The 17,370-nt window shown below is 56.7% G+C and overlaps 1 protein-coding gene across 1 annotated transcript in view; it reads left to right on the top strand.

The window, feature by feature from the left end:
• Positions 1-1,293: 1,293 nt before the first annotated feature.
• The window catches only part of GMPS (guanine monophosphate synthase), a 40,567-nt gene continuing 24,490 nt past the window's right edge, over positions 1,294-17,370 (top strand). Inside the window, exons 1-6 of the mRNA XM_068144866.1 lie at positions 1,294-1,446; positions 9,144-9,325; positions 13,806-13,920; positions 14,788-14,885; positions 16,481-16,584; positions 16,976-17,169. Coding sequence (XP_068000967.1) covers positions 1,420-1,446; positions 9,144-9,325; positions 13,806-13,920; positions 14,788-14,885; positions 16,481-16,584; positions 16,976-17,169 — 720 coding nt within the window. The 5' untranslated portion in view covers positions 1,294-1,419. The remainder of the gene's footprint in view (positions 1,447-9,143; positions 9,326-13,805; positions 13,921-14,787; positions 14,886-16,480; positions 16,585-16,975; positions 17,170-17,370) is intronic.

Genomic DNA, 17,370 nt, shown 5'->3' with positions numbered 1-17,370 from the left:
AATAATAAAAATTAAGTTCTATCTCTTCCCTCCTTGGCTTTTTAAAGAGAGCTAAGAACCAAAACAAGAGAATGTTCCTTTTTACCCCCATTCTTTATTCCCACCCCCCATCATTTTCCCCTCTTCTTCCCCACCTCCCCCCATCCTTTACACAACCACACAATAATCAGACCACCAGAAAATAAACATGTTGTGCTTCGTTTTCCTTCTGTTTTCACACTTAAAGCATTTTTTTCCTGTTTATTTCGCTTTTAATCCTTTTAAGCCCCATCACAGCCAGCACGCTCAGAGCCTCCTCGGGACAGAGCCAACCTCAATGGCTCCATGGAAGTGCTTGGGTTGGTGATTCCGTGTGGAACTTCAACTCTCGTCCTCACAGCCGCCCTTGTTCTCATCTTTTTAAGCCAGAACACCGAACTCTGAGATGGTTCTGTATTTTGGATGCTCATTACAGGCAGACTCTAATGCAATTCCCTTCCTTGGTGCCTTTCAACCTTCACCTGAGCAGGCACAGCAGATGCTTTCTTGTACAATATAATCATCGGTGAGACCTCACCTGGAGCTCTGGGGCCAGTGCTGGAGCCTCTGTGCCAGGAAGGATCTGGAGGTGCTGGAAGGTGTCCAGAGAAGGGCCACGAGGAGGAGCAGAGGGCTGGAGCTGCTCTGCTGTGAGGACAGACTGAGGGAGTTGGGGTTGTGCAGTCTGGAGAGGAGAAGGCTCCCAGAAGACCTCATTGTGGCCTTCCAGGATCTGAAGGGGGCTCCAAGAAAGCTGGGGAGGGACTTTTGAGGGTGTCAGGGAGCGATAGGACTGGGGGGAATGGAGGAAAACTAGAAGTGGGGAGATTGAGATTGGCTGTGAGAAAGTTGTTCTCCATGAGGGTAGTGAGAGCCTGGTAGAGGTTGCCCAGGGAGGTGGTGGAAGCCTCCTGCCTGGAGGTGTTTGCAGCCAGACTGGATGTGGCTGTGAGCAACCTGCTGTGGTGTGAGGTGTCCCTGGGCATGGCAGGGGGATTGGGAATGGATGAGCCTTAGAGCCCCTTCCCGCCCTAACCCTTCTACGACTTACTGGATATTCTCCTTCCTACCTTCATTTTTACCTACAAAGCGGATCCAAACGGCCCCTGGGCAGCTCAAGCACCCAGAGGCTGGGTTGCTCGGGAGCGGCGCGACCCTCCCTAGCGGAGCCACGCTACGGCTGCTCCCCCCGCAGCGGCCAGCTCCCCGCGCTGCGACCCGCGGGCGCCGCGCTCCTCCCTTTCCGCCGGAGCGGGGCCGGCTCCTCCTCCCCGCGGCGGAGGCGCAGCCGGGCGGCATTAGCTCATCTCGGCCGCGGCTTTGCGCGGCCTTTTTTTCCCGCTCCCCGCCTCGGGCTCCCTTCCTCGCCCTCGGAGGCGGCTCGGCGCCCCGGCAGCCCCCATGGCCCTTTGCAACGGAGACGCCAAGGTCAGTGTCGCCGAGCTCCCGGCGCCCGGACGCCGCCCGCCGGGGCCTGACGGCCGCTTTGTGCCGTTGCTGCCCGGCCCGGCTCGGCTCGGCCTGCCTGCCGCCTGGGCTGGCGGGCACATGGCCGCGGCGGGCCCTGCCTTTCTCCCGGGGGGCCGTGGGTGGCCCTGCGGCGTGGAGCAGGCCGGGGGGGGAGCTGGGGAGCGGGGCCGGGGCGGAGGTGGTCTGGGCGGTCGGTGCTTGCCAGGTCGGTTGCCCGCGTTCCCGGCACCCCCAGCCGGCTCTCGGGCACCATGCAGCTTCTCGATTTGATTTGGCTCGGTGGAATGGTGCCTTGTGGTGTGGCTCGGCTCGCCTGGGGCTGTCCTGTGCTCTCACTGCCTCCGGGGGGGGGGTGTTAAAAGCGAAGCGGAGCGACCCCGCGGCAGGGCTGGCGCCGTCCCCGGCGGCGAGCCGCGCTGCGCGGGTAGTGCATCCCCGAGGGCGGCCATGGGCCCGGGGGGCAGGTGGCCTCCTGCCATTGACATGGGAGTGGGCAGGCTTGGCCCCACCAGCCCTCACCCTGCTGACTCTCCCCGGGATCCCTCTGTCCCTGTGGCTCCCCTCTTCCTTTGCCCGCCACCCGGCTTCCCCCCGTCTCGGTGGCTCTTCTCTTTCCCGCCCCTCACCCCCGACTCGGGATACACCCGTCCCGGTAGCTCCCCCCTCCTCTTTCTCCCGACCCGGGATCCCCCCGTCCCGGTGGCTCTCCACTTCTTTCCCCGTGCCGGTGGCTTCCCCCTTCTCCCCCCCAGGATTCCCCTCCTGGTGACTCCCCCCAGGATCATTCTGCTCCCTCGGCATCACCCTGTGCCCGGTTTGCGGTGGCAGTGGCAAAGGAGGTGCATGCTGATGTAGGTCTTTCGTGCCAAAATGACTCCAAGGCCCTTGGGAAGTTTGAAGCTGAGGGTTCTTTGTTAGTAATCCAACTTCTGAACCAAAAATCCGGCAAGATAGAGAACAGTAGGGGTTGGAAGGGACCTCTGGAGATGAAGTCCAAGTCCCTTCCTGCCAAGGCAGATTTGCCTGGAGAAGGTCACACAGGAACACATCCAGGCACGTTTTGAATGTCTCCAGAGATGCTCAGGCAGCTTCTGTAGTAGGATAAAAACTTTCTTTGCAAGAAAATGTGGCTCTGAGAGGAACTTTTTGGGGCTTGGTTGGTCTCTACTGAAGTTTTCTGACACGCTCTCCCCTGGCCACAGGCTTCTTCACCAGCCAGGGCTGCTCTTGAGGGGTGGCTTTCAGGGTGACTTGTGACTTACATTTGCTGAATATAGATTCCCCCTCCCCCCATTTTTTTTATCTCTTGGCATCTACAAGTTCCATCTGTTTGTAATCCCACTCTGGGGACATCAGGAGAGTGGCTCTGTCTGCTCTTATTTTGGGGTGGTTGCACCCAACTCTAGCCAAGACATGAAGGTGCCCTGCTCTAGTAGGAAGCTGTGGTTACTGAGAGTGAGCTAATGAAGAGGGTTTTCTGCAGGGGCACCAGCAGCCATCAGAGATCTGCGTGTGACTGAAGTAAACCTAAAGCCCATCCTACATCATGGGTTGGGGGCTATGGTATCGCTCCTGGGGGCTGCTGGAGGTTGGAGGAGCTACTTTCCTGTCATACTTGGAGGAAGGTTCTGAGCAGGTCTCCTTCTACCTGCTTGGTTTTAATGTCACAGGGAAACAATTAAACCCTTGTGAAACCTGTGCCGGCTTGACAGCGCCGCAGCGAGGCTCTCGGTTTAGGCTTGTCCCGAGCTGTTAGCGTGGGTGAAGGCTGAGGGCTGACCCTGCTGTGGACCAGGCTTTGCCAGGTGCTTGGTGGTGCTCCAGAATGGACAATGCTCTGTGTTCATCTGCTTTGTGAATGGCATTCACGAGGGTTGTGCCGGCCTGTGGGTGTGCAGAGTGCTGGGAAACGTTCTGGTCCTGCAGGAGCAGGGTAGTAGGAAATGCAGGCTTGGTTTGAAGCACTGGGTAGGCACAGCAAGGAGTGAGATGTGTGGTGTCCTTGGCTGAGGGCAGGTTTCCTACTGTGGCTCGTTGTAGGACTCACAATTTGCCTTTTTTTTCCTTGATGCAAAACCCAGCAGTGATGGAAACTTTTTTTCTCCCAAGTGGTAAAGCTGAAGTCGTGGAACCATAGGATGGTCGGGGTTGGGAGGGACCTCTGGAGAGCACCCAGTCCAACCCCCGTGCCAAAGCAGGGTCACCTAGGGCAGGGCACCCAGGAGCACATCCAGATGGGTCTTGAGAGTCTCTAGAGACGGAGATTCCACAACCTCCTCCAGGGCTCCGGCACCCTCACAGTACAGAATTTTCTCCTCATGTTGAGGTGGAACTTCCTGGGTTCCAGTTTGTGCCTATTGCCCCCTGTCCTATCACAGGACACCACTGGCAAGAGCCTGGCCCCTGCTTCTTGACACCTGCCCCCACATTGCTCAGATCCCCTCTCAGGCTGCTCTTCTCCAGGCTAACCAGCCCCAGGGCTCTGAGCCTTTCCCCAGCAGACAGCAGACAGATGTTCCAGTCCCTTCATCATCCTCATAGCCTCTGCTGGACTCTCTTCCTCCATTCTCTGTCCCTCTTGAGCTGGGCACAATATTCTGTATGTTGTCTCACCAGGAGAGAATAGAAGGGGAGGATAACCTCCCTTGACCTGCTGGCAGCACTCTTCTTCATGCCCCTTGTCCTATCCCAGGCCACTTTCTTCCTGACACCCACCCTTCGGGGCTGCCCCTTGCTGTGGCAGCGCAGCTGGGGGCGGTGGTGTGGTTCAGGTGACACTTGGGACTTTGGCTGCAGGTCTGGGGTCAGTGGAACAGTCAGCAAACATCAGGAGTGTTTGACAGCCTTGAGCAACCTGGGCTGGTGGGAGGTGTCCCAGCCCGTGGCAGGGGAGCTGGAACTGGATGATCTTCAAGGTCCCTTCCAACCCAGCCCATGCAGTGCCAGTGCAGTCTCTGTTTCATCAGCCGTGGAGAGCAGGAGGAACCCTTCATAGCTGATGTGGCTTTCAGGGTGACTTGTGACTTACATTTGCTGAATATAGACTCCCCCTCCCCCCATGTTTTTTGTCTCTTGGCATCCACAAGTTCCATCTGTTTGTAGTCCCACTCTGGGGACATCAGGAGAGTGGCTCTGCCTGCTCTGAACTGCCTTGGGCAGCTGTCAAAGCAGCTTCCACACAAGTTCTCTAAAACAGCAAGTTCTCCAGATTTTTGTGGAGATGGAGCAGGAGAAGACAAGGAGCTCTGCTTATCTCCCTCCTGAGGGGAAAAAGAGCTTTTCTTAGAAGCTGGAGAGTCCCTGCTAGGAAGAGGTGCTGGCTCCACCAGCCCTGTGCCTGCAGGAGCTGTCTGCTCTCTTCATCTTCCTCCTGGCCTGCCTGTGGTATCCAGAGGCCTGAGCTGCCATCCCAGCATCTGTTCCTCTTTGGGCTTTACTAAATGACATTTCCCTTCTTAAACTTGGGTTCAGAGCTCTCCAGCCTTGGCACTCTGCCTTCAAATAACCAAAGCCAGATCCTGTGCTGACTTTGCCACCTCTTCCTCTCCTTCCATGCTGTTTGTGGTGGTGTTCAACTGGGCTCCCCCAGAGCTGAACCTCCTTCACACTTCTGCTTGAGCTCCCCCCAGAGCTGAGCCTCCTTCACACTTCTGCTTGAGCTCCCCACAGAGCTGAACCTCCCTAACACTTCTGCTTGAGCTCATGAGTGAGGTACACAACCTCCTCTGACACAGTCCCTGTGGTGATCTGGAGGAAGGTCTAGAGTGGACCCTCAGCCTGTTTGCTGATGAGTCAATCAATGCCAGGTTGGGAGGGACCTCAAGGATCACCTAGTGCAACCTTAACGATACCAAAGTGGGAGCAGTGGCTGACATACCATCAGGTTGTGCTGCCATCCAGTGTGATCTGGATGGCTTGGGAGCTGAGGTGGGAAGCTCAAAGGCAGCCTTTGCTGTGTATTTTTTGGGAGTCTGTGTCCCAGCAGGATGATGCTCTTCCAGGATGACCTGTGCTTGGTGTGGGGGTGATTAGTTGACCCATGCAGAAACACCATGGGGATGCTGGAGGCCATCTCACCTTCCCTGGGAGCCTCAGCAGCTGTGGAGGCAACCTCCTAGGAACCCTGGGTTGAAGGAGGTGTTGTCTGGTAGAACCATACAGAAGAGCTCCAACATGCCACAATTCAAACCTGCAATGGCTGTGAGCTCCAGGATGGGATTTTGAGGCAAGAAGTAAACCCTTTTTTGCCCCATGCATCAAACTGTGTTGGCAAGGGACCAGAGTAGGCTTTGAGTTAAAGGAAAATCACCCCCAAAGTCAGCAGCAGAGGCTTTCCTGCATGAATTTCTTGCTGTCTTAGTTAGGTTGTGTTCACAAGGTCATCTTCCTCTTGGCTGTGTTCATCTTCTTCCTTGGAGGTCCTCCCTGGAATATGTTGCCCAGGGAATGTGTTGCCCAGGGAGGTGGTGGAGTCCCCATCCCTGGAAGTGTTCCAGAAACCTGTGGCCATGGTACTTGGGGCCAGGGTTTGGTGGTGCTAGGTTGAAGGTTGGATTCAATCTTAAAGGTCTCTTGCAAGCAAAACAATTCTATAAGGACATTCCCATGGAGGAGCTGCTGCTTCTCACAGCTTCTTGGGAAGAAACAACTTGGTCCTTGCATTTCCTAACCCTCTTCCAGATGTGGTTGAAATTGGCCAACCAGTTCCAATGTGATGGGGTCAGAGAGAGCCAATTCTTTGTCCTGAGGTGCAAGCTGCTTGAATGTTGCATTCAAAAGTTGTTGTTTTTGTCAAGGCTCATTCAGTGGAGACATTTGTTCTCCATTTCTCCTCTCTGTTCTCTGCAGGAGGTAATGGCAAGTGAAAGCTCAGGCTATGAGGCAGCCTGATTGGGGCGGGGGTGGGAACCCACTTTTCTTTTGCCTTTGCACTGTCCTGTTTTGCTTGAGGAAAGATCAGAGGGTGTGGAGCTGCAACATGGAAAATGCTGGGGGTGGTGATCATAGAGTCACAGAACTGTCAGGGTTGGAAGGGACCTCAAGGCTCAGCCAGCTCCAACCCCCTGCCATGGGCAGGGACACCTCACACTACAGCAGGTTGCTCACAGCCACCTCCAGCCTGGCTGCAAACACCTCCAGGGATGAGGCTTCCACCACCTCCCTGGGCAACCTGTGCCAGGCTCTCACCACCCTCATGGGGAACAACTTCTTCCTCACAGCCAATCTCAATCTCCCCACTTCTAGTTCTGCTCCATCCCCCCCCAGTTCTGTCCCTCCCTGACACCCTCAAAAGTCCCTCCCCAGCTTTCTTGGAGCCCCCTTCAGATCCTGGAAGGCCACAATGAGGTCTCCTTGGAGCTTTCTCTTCTCCAGACTGAACAACCCCAACTCTCTGTCTGTCCTCACAGCATAGCAGCTCCAGCCCTCTGGTCCTCAGGGGTAGGAACTATTTATTTCTGGGAAGCTCTGCCTGCCTTGGCTTGCTGGTGTTTTTTTCCCTTCATTAATCCCAGCCTAAACTTCCCCTGGCACAGCTTGAGACTGTGTCCTCTTGTTCTGATTCTGGTTGCCTGGGAGAAGAGACCAACCTGGCTACAACCTCCCTTCAGGGAGCTGTAGACAGCAAATCTTGGCAGGGCGGTTGGACTGGGTGACCTCTGGAGGTGCCTTCCAACCTGTGAGGCAGCCCTGGCGCTAGGATCCCCGCAGCACTGAGGGGGGAGTGGTGTTTGCAGGTGGAGGGCGCCGGAGCGGAGCTGAAGGGTGTGTGTGCAGGTGGAGGGCGCTGGAGCAGAGCTGAAGGGTGTGTGTGCGGGTGGAGAGCGCTGGAGCGGAGCTGAAGGGTGTGTGTGCGGGTGGAGAGCGCTGGAGCAGAGCTGAAGGGTGTGTGTGCGGGTGGAGGGTGCTGGAGCAGAGCTGAAGGGTGTGTGTGCGGGTGGAGAGCGCTGGAGCAGAGCTGAAGGGTGTGTGTGCGGGTGGAGAGCGCTGGAGCAGAGCTGAAGGGTGTGTGTGCGGGTGGAGAGTGCTGGAGCGGAGCTGCAGGCTGTGTGTGCGGGTGGAGAGCGCTGGAGCAGAGCTGAAGGCTGTGTGTGCGGGTGGTGAGCGCTGGAGCAGAGCTGAAGGCTGTGTGTGCGGGTGGTGAGCGCTGGAGCGGAGCTGCAGGCTGTGTGTGCGGGTGGAGAGCGCTGGAGCAGAGCTGAAGGGTGTGTGTGCGGGTGGAGAGCGCTGGAGCAGAGCTGAAGGGTGTGTGTGCGGGTGGAGAGCGCTGGAGCAGAGCTGAAGGGTGTGTGTGCGGGTGGAGAGCGCTGGAGCAGAGCTGAAGGGTGTGTGTGCGGGTGGAGAGCGCTGGAGCAGAGCTGAAGGGTGTGTGTGCGGGTGGAGAGCGCTGGAGCAGAGCTGAAGGGTGTGTGTGCGGGTGGAGAGTGCTGGAGCGGAGCTGCAGGCTGTGTGTGCGGGTGGAGAGCGCTGGAGCAGAGCTGAAGGGTGTGTGTGCGGGTGGAGAGCGCTGGAGCGGAGCTGCAGGCTGTGTGTGCGGGTGGAGAGCGCTGGAGCGGAGCTGCAGGCTGTGTGTGCGGGTGGAGAGCGCTGGAGCGGAGCTGCAGGCTGTGTGTGCGGGTGGAGAGCGCTGGAGCAGAGCTGAAGGGTGTGTGTGCGGGTGGAGAGCGCTGGAGCAGAGCTGAAGGGTGTGTGTGCGGGTGGTGAGCGCTGGAGCGGAGCTGCAGGCTGTGTGTGCGGGTGGAGAGCGCTGGAGCGGAGCTGAAGGGTGTGTGTGCGGGTGGAGAGCGCTGGAGCAGAGCTGAAGGGTGTGTGTGCGGGTGGAGAGCGCTGGAGCAGAGCTGAAGGGTGTGTGTGCGGGTGGAGAGCGCTGGAGCGGAGCTGCAGGCTGTGTGTGCGGGTGGAGAGCGCTGGAGCAGAGCTGAAGGGTGTGTGTGCGGGTGGAGAGCGCTGGAGCAGAGCTGAAGGGTGTGTGTGCGGGTGGTGAGCGCTGGAGCGGAGCTGCAGGCTGTGTGTGCGGGTGGAGAGCGCTGGAGCAGAGCTGAAGGGTGTGTGTGCGGGTGGAGAGCGCTGGAGCAGAGCTGAAGGGTGTGTGTGCGGGTGGAGAGCGCTGGAGCAGAGCTGAAGGGTGTGTGTGCGGGTGGAGAGCGCTGGAGCGGAGCTGCAGGCTGTGTGTGCGGGTGGAGAGCGCTGGAGCAGAGCTGAAGGGTGTGTGTGCGGGTGGAGAGCGCTGGAGCAGAGCTGCAGGCTGTGTGTGCGGGTGGAGAGCGCTGGAGCGGAGCTGCAGGCTGTGTGTGCGGGTGGAGAGCGCTGGAGCGGAGCTGCAGGCTGTGTGTGCGGGTGGAGAGCGCTGGAGCGGAGCTGAAGGGTGTGTGTGCGGGTGGAGAGCGCTGGAGCGGAGCTGAAGGCTGTGTGTGCGGGTGGAGAGTGCTGGAGCGGAGCTGCAGGCTGTGTGTGCGGGTGGAGGGTGCTGGAGAGGAGCTGAAGGGTGTGTGTGCGGGTGGAGGGCGCTGGAGAGGAGCTGAAGGGTGTGTGTGAGGGTGGAGGGTGCTGGAGAGGAGCTGAAGGGTGTGTGTGCGGGTGGAGAGCACTGGAGCGGAGCTGAAGGGTGTGTGTGCGGGTGGTGAGCGCTGGAGCAGAGCTGAAGGATGTGTTTGCAGGTGGAGAGCGCCGGAGCAGAGCTGAAGGATGGGCAGCAGCACTACGAGGGGGCGGTGGTGATCCTGGACGCGGGGGCGCAGTACGGGAAGGTGATCGACCGCCGCGTGCGGGAGCTCTTCGTCCAGTCCGAGATCTTCCCTCTGGAGACCCCGGCCTTTGCCATCAGGGAGCAAGGCTTCAGGTAGGTCCTGTGGCTCAGCACACAATCAGGAACGTTGGAAAAGATCTCTGAGGTCATCAAGTCCACCCTATCACCCAGCACCCTCTGATCAACCAAACCATGGCACCAAGGGCCTCATCCAGGCTCTTCCTAAACACCTCCAGGGATGGTGACTCCACCACCTCCCTGAGCAGCACGTTCCAGTGGCCAATTACTCTTTCTGGGAAGAAGTTTCTCCTCACCTCCAGCCTAAACCTCCCCTGGCACAGCTTGAGACTGTGTCCTCTTGTTCTGGTGCTGGTTGTATGGGAGAAGAGACCAACCCCCACCTGGCTACAACCTCCCTTCAGGGAGGTGGAGAGAGCAAGAAGATCTCCCCTGAGCCTCCTCTTCTCTAGGCTAAGCAACCCCAGCTCCCTCAGCCTCTCCTCACAGGGCTGTGCTCCAGACCCCTCCCCAGCTTTGTTGCCCTCCTCTGGACACCTTCTAGCAAGTCAACCTCCTTCCTGAACTGAGGGGCACAGAACTGGACACAGGACTCAAGGTGAGGCCTAACCAGTGCTGAGCAGAGGGCATAATGACTTCCCTGCTTCTGCTGGCCACACTGTTCCTGATGCAGGCCAGGATGCCATTGGCCTTCTTGGCCACCTGGGCACAGTGCTGGCTCATGTTCAGCTGCTGTCCACCAGTTCCCCCAGGTCCCTCTCTGCCTGGCTGCTCTCAGCCACTCTGACCCCAGCCTGTAGCACTGCATGGGGTTGCTGTGGCCAATGTGCAGCACCTGGCACTTGGTCTTGTTCAGTGCCATTCTGCTGGACTCTGCTCATCTGTCCAGCCTGGCAAGGTCTCTGTGGAGAGCCCTTCTACCCTCTAACAGATCAACTCCTGCCCCCAGCTTGGTGTTGTCTGCATTCATGCTAATGGTGGACTCAATCCCCTCGTCCTCCATCACTTTCATCCAAGCATTTTGTTCCCAGGCAGAGTGGCAGCAAATAAGTGCTGGAAATGCTCTGCTGCCTGCATGCACCTGGGTGTGGAGAGAGGCTTTGGATGCTGCCTCCAGCAGATGCTTGCAGGGAAGGCTTGGCCAGGCCTGGGCTGTAGCTGTAGGATAGCCAGGAGGGCCAGGGAGGTGATTCTCCCCCTCTGCTTCGCTCTGCTGAGACCCCACCTGGAGCACTGCATCCAATTCTGGATCTTCTGTTCCAGGAAGGATCTGGAGGTGCTGGAAGGTGTCCAGAGAAGGGCCATGAGGAGGAGCAGAAGGCTGGAGCTGCTCTGCTGTGAGCACAGACTGAGGGAGTTGGGGTTGTGCAGTCTGGAGAAGAGAAAGCTCTGAGGAGACCTAATTGTGGCCTTTCAGGATCTGCAGGGGGCTCCAAGAAAGCTGGGGAGGGACTTCTGAGGGTGTCAGGGAGGGATAGGACTGGGGGGGATGGAGCAAAACTAGAAGTGGGGAGATTGAGATTGGCTGTGAGGAAGAAGTTGTTCCCCAGGAGGGTGGTGAGAGCCTGGCGCAGGGAGGTGGTGGAAGCCTCCTGCCTGGAGGTGTTTGCAGCCAGGCTGGCTGTGGCTGTGAGCAACCTGCTGTGGTGTGAGGTGTCCCTGCCCATGGCAGGGGGGTTGGAACTGGATGCTCCTTGAGGTCCCTTCAACCCTGACAATTCTGTGATTCTACAAGTTTCTCCTCCTGCTCAGATGGAACCTCCTGGCTTCCAGTTTGTGCCCATTACCCCTTGTCCTGTGCCTGGGCACCACTGCCAAGAGTCTGGCCCCATCCACTTCTTTCAGTGTAACAGTGCCTGGGGATGGCAGCTGCCTGGGCTTGATGTGCAGTAGCTTCCTGTGCACTCCTGCCACCTCCCTGGAGCTGTTCATGGGTGGAAGCAACCAAGTGCAAGGCACTAAACCGTTGTGAGACCTTTCCTTGCTGCCAACAGCAAGAAGCGGTCATTTCAGTGCAAGTGGTTTGGTTGCTCCCCAGCAGCAGCAGTTGGGCAGGATGCAGCACAAGATCCTTAGGAAGCTCACTCCAGGTTAGGTATTTACATCTTCTTTTGAAGTTGAACTAAGAAAATAATTTTTAGCAACTCACAGGACTTGTTCTCTTGAGTCAGAGCTGCCCTGGTTCAACAGGTAAAACAGCAAGGACCATCTCCAGTTTGGCAGGGGGGCTGGGCTCAATGATCTCCAGGGGGTTCCTCCTATCCCCTACCTGCTGTGATTGGATGCAGATGTAACCTCTCCAATTATACTGACAAATGGAAATGATTTAAATGACCTTAAGACACTTAGATGCAAACAGACCAAAGTTAGATTGCTGCATAGGCTTCCCCAGGACACTCTGTGGGCAAGCTAAAGATGGATGTGAGGAAGAAGTTGTTCCCCATGAGGGTGGTGAGAGCCTGGCACAGGCTGCCCAGGGAGGTGGTGGAAGCCTCCTGCCTGGAGGTGTTTGCAGGCAGGCTGGATGTGGCTGTGAGCAACCTGCTGTGGTGTGAGGTGTCCCTGCCCATGGCAGGGGGTTGGGACTGGCTGATCCTTGAGGTCCCTTCCAGCCCTGATAGTTCTATGATTCTGTGCAATCACATCACAGAACAGTTTGGGTTGGAAGGGACCTTAAAGATCACCCAGTTCTAACCCCACTGCCATGGGAGAGACACCTTCCACTAGCCCAGGTTGCTCAAGGTCCCAGCCAACCTGGCTTGGAAGCTCCAGAGCTTCTCTGGACAACCTGTTCCAGTGCCTCACCACCCTCATGGGGGAGAATCTCCATCTGATGTCCAATCTAAAGCCAGCGTCTTCCAGTTGGAAGCCATCACCCCTTGTCCTGTCACTCCATGGCTGTTTGCAAAGTCCTTCCCCAGCTCTCCTGGAGTCCCTGCAGGCAGTCCTCTAAGGTCCCAAGGAGGCCACAAAGATGATCAGAGGACCTCCCAGGCTGGGAGAGTTGGGGCTGTTCAGCCTGCAGGAGAGAAGGCTCCAGGGAGATCTTAGTGCTGCATTTCAATATCTGGAGGGGAGCTGCGGGCAGGCTGGGGAGGGACTGTTCAGAAGGGGCTGTGGGGATAGGACAAGGAGCAGTGGTGTGAAACTGGAGCAGGGCAGAGTTAGGTTGGACAGCAGGAGGAAGTTCTGCACAAGGAGGGTGGTGAAATATTGGAAGAGGATGAGTCCCCATCCCTGGAAACATTCCAGATCAGCCTGGATGTGTCCCTGGGCAGCCTGCTCTAGTTGGAGGTGTCCCTGCTGCCTGCAGGGGGGTTGCTCAAGATGACCTTTGAGGGTCCCTCCCAACCCAGTGCAGTCTGAATCTCTACATGAGGGTTTCTGCTGGTTGCACAGATGTCAGCACACTGCTGCTTAAAAATGGAGCAGCTGGGTTCTCTCAGGGCTGGCAGGGCAAACACTCTCAAGAACATAGGAAAAAGGCTTTATTGGATGCCTTTAATCCCCTGCATGCAGCTTTTCTCTTGCCCCTTTTGGGCATTCCTTGCTCTAAACAACAAATTTGATGTTCTTGGTGAAGCAAACAGTGCAGGAGTCCAAGGTCTGGTACAGCCCTGCTCAATCCTGGGCTGGGGCCAAAAAGCATTGCCTGACTTGGAGGTAGCTCTGCAGTTCATGGTCTTCCAAGTCATGGTTCCCTCAACCATATCTCTTCCCCTTCTGAAGAGTTAATTCTCTGTCACAGCATCAAGGATGAACCATGGTGGGAGTTGGTCTCTTCTCCCTAGGAACAAGTGATAGGGCAAGAGGAAACAGCCCTAAGTGGCACCAGGGGAGGTTTAGGTTGGACATCAGAAGACAGTCCTTCACTGGAAGGATTCCCAGGCACTGGCAGAGGCTGCCCAAGGACGAGGCTGAATCCTCATCCCTGGAGGGGTTTAAAAGATGGATGTGGAAGTGAGGGGGTTGGTCTCTTCTCCCTGGTCTCAGGTGATAGAACAAGAGGAAATGTCCTGAAATTGTGCCAGGGGAGGGTTGGGTTGGACACAAGGAACAGTTTCTTTGCTGCCACAGTGGTCAGGGACTGGCAGAGGCTGCCCAGGGAGGTGGTGGAGTCCCCATGCCTGGAGGTGTTCAAGAAACCTGTGGCCATGGCAGCTGGGGCCAGGGTTTGATGGCCTTGGTGGGGTTGGGTTGCTGGTTGGACTCAATGGTCTGAGAGGTCTTGCCCTGATCCTGGTACAGGACCTTGCACTTGGCCTTGGTAAACTTCATGAGGCTGGCCCAGGCTCAGCTCTCCAGCCTGTCCAGGTCCCTCTGGATGCCATCCCTTCCCTCCAGCATGGTGTCACCCTCAGCCTTGCTGAGGGTGCCCTCAATCCCCTGGCTCTGTTGCTTACAAAGCTGCCAACCAGCACTGGTCTCAAAGCTGCCCAGCAGACTGGGGAGGTGTGTGTTGAAGATACCAGAATGTGAATATTTCAAGCCAATAAAGAGCTTTTGGAGCCAGGACTGTAGCTGAGTTGCTGTTTTCTCTCTCTTTTGCCTGCAGAGCTATCATCATCTCTGGAGGACCAAACTCTGTGTATGCAGAAGATGCCCCCTGGTTTGACCCAGCCATATTTACAATAGGAAAACCAGTTCTTGGGATCTGCTATGGCATGCAGGTGCTGTGGACAGAGATGTTTGTCTGCAGCCCCCTCCTAAGCCTCATTTCTGATGCTAACTGAAGATGAGCTCCTCAAGGGCCTGCTGCTCAAACACCAGCAGGGTGCAAAGGATGCTTTTAAAGTGTCCCTGGGCAGAGCTCTTCTCTTGGCTCCAGCAAAGAGAAGTCTAAATAGTTTGGCTTTCCTGAAGTGCTGTAGAATGTGTTCCCTCTGCCTCTTTCTCACAGTGCTGCAGGTTGGAAGGGACCTCTGGACGTCATACAGTCCATGATGATCTGCTCCAGCAGGGCACCCTCAGCAGCTTGCCCAGCAGCACAATGCCCAGTGGGGGTTGGAAGCTCTCCACACCAGGAGACTCCACAACCTCTCTGGGCAGCCTGCTCCAGGCCTCCAGCACCCTCACACCAAACAACTTTCTCCTCCTGCTCACATGCAACCTCCTGGGTGCCACTTTGTGCCCCTTAGCCCTTGGCCTGTCCCTGGGCACCACTGAGCAGAGCCTGGCCCCAGCCTGTTGCCCCCCAGCCTTTAGCTCTTGCTGAGCTCTGCTCAGCCCCCATCTGGGGCTGCTCTTCTGCAGGCTTTCAGCCCCAGGGCTCTCAGCCTTTGCTCCTCACAGAGCTGCTCCAGGCCCCCCAGCAGCTTTGTGCTCTTCTACTGGACACCTCCCACCATCCAAGGTTGCTCAAGGCCTCATCCAGCCTGGTCCTGAACACCTCCAGGGAGGAGGCAGCCACAGCTGTGCCAGTGTCTCCCCACCCTCACTCTCAACAATGTTTTTCTCATCTCCAGTCGAAATTTGCCCTCCTCAGTTCCAGTGGTGCTTGAGGGTGGGTTTCTCATGTAGAATTTTTGTTTTGACAGATGATGAACAAAGTCTTTGGAGGCACAGTGCACAAGAAGAGTGTTAGAGAGGATGGAGTGTTCAGCATCACTCTGGATAACACATGTTCACTCTTCAGGTACCTCAGTATTTTCACTTCTTGCAGATCCCAGGCTGGAAATTGGTGTTGGGTTGAGAGGAAGCTTATTTGAAGGGAAATGCTGAGATTCCTGCCCTGATCCTTTCTAGTGCAGCTGTTCCAGCTGTGTCCACAAGCGAGCAAGTCACTCACTGCACAAACACCTGGGCAGAACTTCCTGCTTGACTCCAGAAATGCTGGGTGCAGTGTGGAAACCTCTTGGTTCAAAGGAGAAGCTCTTCATGGAGTCACTAGAAAGTTTGCCACAGCATGAGAATCTTGGTGCAGAGCCCTTGGGGGCCCCCTGTGCGGGGCCTGCCCCTGGGGTGCAGAGCCCTTGGGGGCCCCCTGTGCGGGGCCTGCCCCTGAGGTGCAGAGCCCTTGGGGCCCCCTGTGCAGTGCCCCTGTGCAGTGCCCCTGTGCACCCATCCTGTCTTTGCAAGGTACCAGAGATCCTGAACCCATTTGTCTTCTGTCTTCCTTTAAGATTATTTTGTGAAGATTTATTAAACCAAAAGTAGGTTTCTTGGTGCTTTGCTCAATGCCTCTGAGGTCTCTTAGAGTAACTCAGAGTCTGCTCCTGCCTGAGGTTCCAATTGTAGTCACTTTCCCCTGCCTGAAGTCTGAGATGTCCTGAAAACACTGAGCAAAAAAGCCAACTTCTCATTGAACTGAAAAGCAGGACTCTGAGTCCCCTGGCTGACTCCAGATGGCTCTGCATGGCAGAGAGGGGATCCTTCAGTGTTGGCATGTCAGCAGATGGTAGGGGCTGGAAGGGTCCTCTGAAGCTCACCCGGTCCATGCTGGTCTGCTCCAGGAAGGCACCCACAGCAGCTTGCCCAGCAGCACAGTGCCCAGGGGGGGTTGGAAGCTCTCCACACCAGGGGACTCCACAATCTCTCTGGGCAGCCTGCTCCAGGCCTCCAGCACCCTCACACCAAACAACTTTCTCCTCCTGCTCACATGCAACCTCCTGGGTGCCACTTTGTGCCCCTTGGCCTGGCCCTGGGCACCACTGAGCAGAGCCTGGCCCCAGCCTCTTGCCTTCCACGGGTCCTTTAGTTCTTGTTGAGCATTGCTCAGCTCCCCTCTGGGGCTGCTCTTCTGCAAGCTCTCAGCCCCAGGGCTCTCAGCCTTGGCTCCTCACAGAGCTGCTCCAGGCCCCTCAGCAGCTTTGCAGCCTCTCCTGGACTCTCTCCAGCAGTTCTCTGTCTCTCTTGAGCTGGGGAGCCCAGAACTGGCCCCAGGACTGCAGCTATGGCCTCACCATGGCGGAGTAGAATGGAAGTAGAACCTTGCTCACTCTGCTGCCCACACTCCTCTTTGTGCCCTCCAGGAGACAATTGGCTGTGAGGGCTCACTGCTGGCTCATGGTGACCTTGTTGTCCACCAGCACTTCAAGGTCCTCCACAGAGCTCAGTTTGGACATCTCAGAGGTGGAGGTGACTTTCTGGGAAGGCAATCCTGCATGCATTTCTGACCTGATCACTGAGCTGTTCTTCCAGTGGCATCCCTAAGAGCTGCTCCTGGGAGTGCAGGTGCTCAGGTCTTTGTTCTTGGTTTTTAGTGAGTTCTGGGGTTTAATCTTTGTTCAGGGGCCTTCAGAAGGAAGAGCTTGTGCTCCTCACCCATGGAGACAGTGTGGATAAAGTAGCAGATGGATTCAAAGTGGTTGCACAGTCTGGGAACATCATAGCAGGTATTTATCTTGCACTGCAGTTGTCCTTTTACAGGTTCAGAGATGGCACTGGGTTGAAAGGGACCCTCCAAGGTCCCTCTTGTCCACCCCCCCTGCAGGCAGCAGGGACATCTCCATCCAGAGCAGGCTCCCGAGGGCCACATCAAGTCTGATCTTGAATGTCTACAGGGATGAGGCCTCAGCCACCTCCCTGGGCAGCCTGTCCCAGTGTCCACCACCTCCATTGTGCGGAGCTGCCTCCTGATGCCCAACCTCAATCTCCCCTGCTCCACTTCTGCCAAAGTGTGGCAGGAGAAATGGCTTCCAAGTGCCTGCTTGGCTTTCTTGGGTGTGCGGCTCACTTCCAGTGGCTGTGGTGTTCAGTCCTGCTCCTTTCTTTGCCCCAATGAAGGCATAGCCAACGAATCCAAAAAGCTCTATGGAGCCCAGTTCCACCCTGAAGTCAGCCTGACAGTGAATGGGAAGATGATCCTGAAGAACTTTCTGTATGACATTGCTGGGTGCAGTGGCACCTTCACAGTGCAAAACAGAGAGCTTCAGTGCATCCAAGACATCAAGGACAAAGTGGGCTCCTCCAAAGTGCTGGTGAGTAGATGGAACTTGGGGCATCAGGCTGGGGCTCTGGGCTTCAGCTGTGCTGGAAGCAAAAGCCTGGCAGAGGCACTGCCACAGTTGCTCCAGTAACACATTAGCCAGGCTTGAGAGACTTTGCACAGTTGGGTTTGAGGCATTGTTTGACTTCTTGATGCCTTCCAAATCACTGACTCCCAGCCAGGGTCCTGCTCT

Source organism: Melanerpes formicivorus, unplaced genomic scaffold (assembly GCF_026170545.1).
Source record: "Melanerpes formicivorus ecotype bairdi unplaced genomic scaffold, bMelFor1.0.p_v2 SCAF_12, whole genome shotgun sequence".
NCBI lineage: Eukaryota > Metazoa > Chordata > Aves > Piciformes > Picidae > Melanerpes > Melanerpes formicivorus.
This window is presented reverse-complemented; position numbering and strand designations above follow the sequence as displayed.